Source organism: Olea europaea, unplaced genomic scaffold (assembly GCF_002742605.1).
Source record: "Olea europaea var. sylvestris unplaced genomic scaffold, O_europaea_v1 scaffold25928, whole genome shotgun sequence".
Lineage (NCBI taxonomy): Eukaryota > Viridiplantae > Streptophyta > Magnoliopsida > Lamiales > Oleaceae > Olea > Olea europaea.
The window spans coordinates 1-1,559 of NW_019244237.1; the positions used below are offsets into that span (position 1 = coordinate 1).

Here is a 1,559-nt window from a genome sequence, read left to right on the forward strand (position 1 = left end):
TTTTTGTAGAATAAATCAAGTTTCAGATCTGAAAGAAAATTTGAGATTTTCAATAATCGATTTCTTTGAAATAAATTTTAGATGTCGATGGACTCAGCATATTGGTGTTACAGATGCAACCGATTTGTTAGGGTGTGGACCCAAGATTCGATTGCTTGCCCCGATTGCAACGGCGGGTTTGTTGAAGAAATCGAAAATGCGAACCCATCTTCGATATCTGACTCCCGCAGACGGCGTTATCCGGCCGCCGCTATGTACATGATGCGGAATCCGGAGTCGGGACCCGGGTCGGGTTTGGGTTCCAGTCCAAGGATTAGGAGGAGCCGGAGAAATGGGGGTGATAGGTCACCGTTCAACCCGGTGATTGTCCTCCGTGGGCCCAATGATGGTGGTGGCGGCGCCACGGCCGGAGGCGGATTTGCCCTTTATTATGATGATGGGACCGGGTCGGGTTTACGTCCCTTACCAGATACTATGTCGGAGTTTCTGCTAGGGTCGGGTTTTGACAGATTGCTGGATCAATTGTCTCAAATTGAGGCGAATGGTATTGGGAGAATTGACAGTAATCCGCCTGCATCGAAGGCAGCAATTGAATCTATGCCCACAGTCGAGATAAATGATCAACATATAGCTATCGAGTCACACTGTGCTGTTTGTAAAGAGGCTTTCGACTTGGGGAGTGAGGCTCGGGAAATGCCCTGCAAGCATTTATATCATCAAGACTGCATATTGCCATGGCTTTCATTGCGGAATTCATGTCCCGTTTGTCGACACGAATTACCAACTGATGATGACAATAATGATAGTAACTATCATCGTGATACAACCTCAGTAAACAGAGGAGGGAATGAGATTGTGAATGAAGATGAGACCGTTGGACTCACAATATGGAGGTTGCCAGGAGGTGGGTTCGCTGTAGGAAGGTTTTCGGGAGGGAGGAGAGGTGGGGATAGAGAGTTACCTGTCGTATACACAGAGATGGATGGTGGATTTAACAATAATGGGATTCCGAGGAGGATTTCATGGGGGTCGAACGGGAGTGTTTCGCAGGAAAGAGGAGGGTTGATGAGAGTTCTCCGTGGTTTGTTCTCTTGTTTTGGCGGGAATCAATCATCCACTTCTAGTTCTAGTTCAGATTCTAGAATTAGTCAGAGTGGTAGTTTCGGCTCCACATCAAGACGACGTAGAGGATGGGGATTTGATGTTAATGAAGGAAACAGCAGAAGATGGTGATTTCTTAAGTGGGGTTCCTACCATATCAATTGACTTTGTGGAAGGTTGGGGATGAATTTGGTGGTAAATTTGTTGTCATTCGTCATAGTTACATGGAAATGGAATGATCAATGTTGGCTGATTTGTTTGGTGTTCGTCCAAGAATTGTTGCTCAATGATATTTTGGTTAATAACTGAAATGGAGATGGTATGTGAGCAAAACAGGACAAGGAGATGAAGTAGCAGAGGAGAATAACTCCAAAACAAGCTGTCTTATGTTGGTAGAATCGGCTTCTGAGAACTGGGAAGTAGAAGGTAAAAGCCCCATGTACTGATTTGTATTTGAA

General features: G+C 45.2%; 1 protein-coding gene across 1 annotated transcript; it reads left to right on the forward strand.

The window, feature by feature from the left end:
* The first annotated feature begins 6 nt into the window (after positions 1-6).
* LOC111382960 (probable E3 ubiquitin-protein ligase RHC2A) lies at positions 7-1,427 on the forward strand. Its single transcript, XM_023007006.1, has one exon. It carries the CDS (start codon positions 82-84, stop codon positions 1,231-1,233), a length of 1,152 nt encoding a protein of 383 aa, XP_022862774.1. The 5' UTR covers positions 7-81; the 3' UTR covers positions 1,234-1,427.
* Positions 1,428-1,559: the final 132 nt, after the last annotated feature.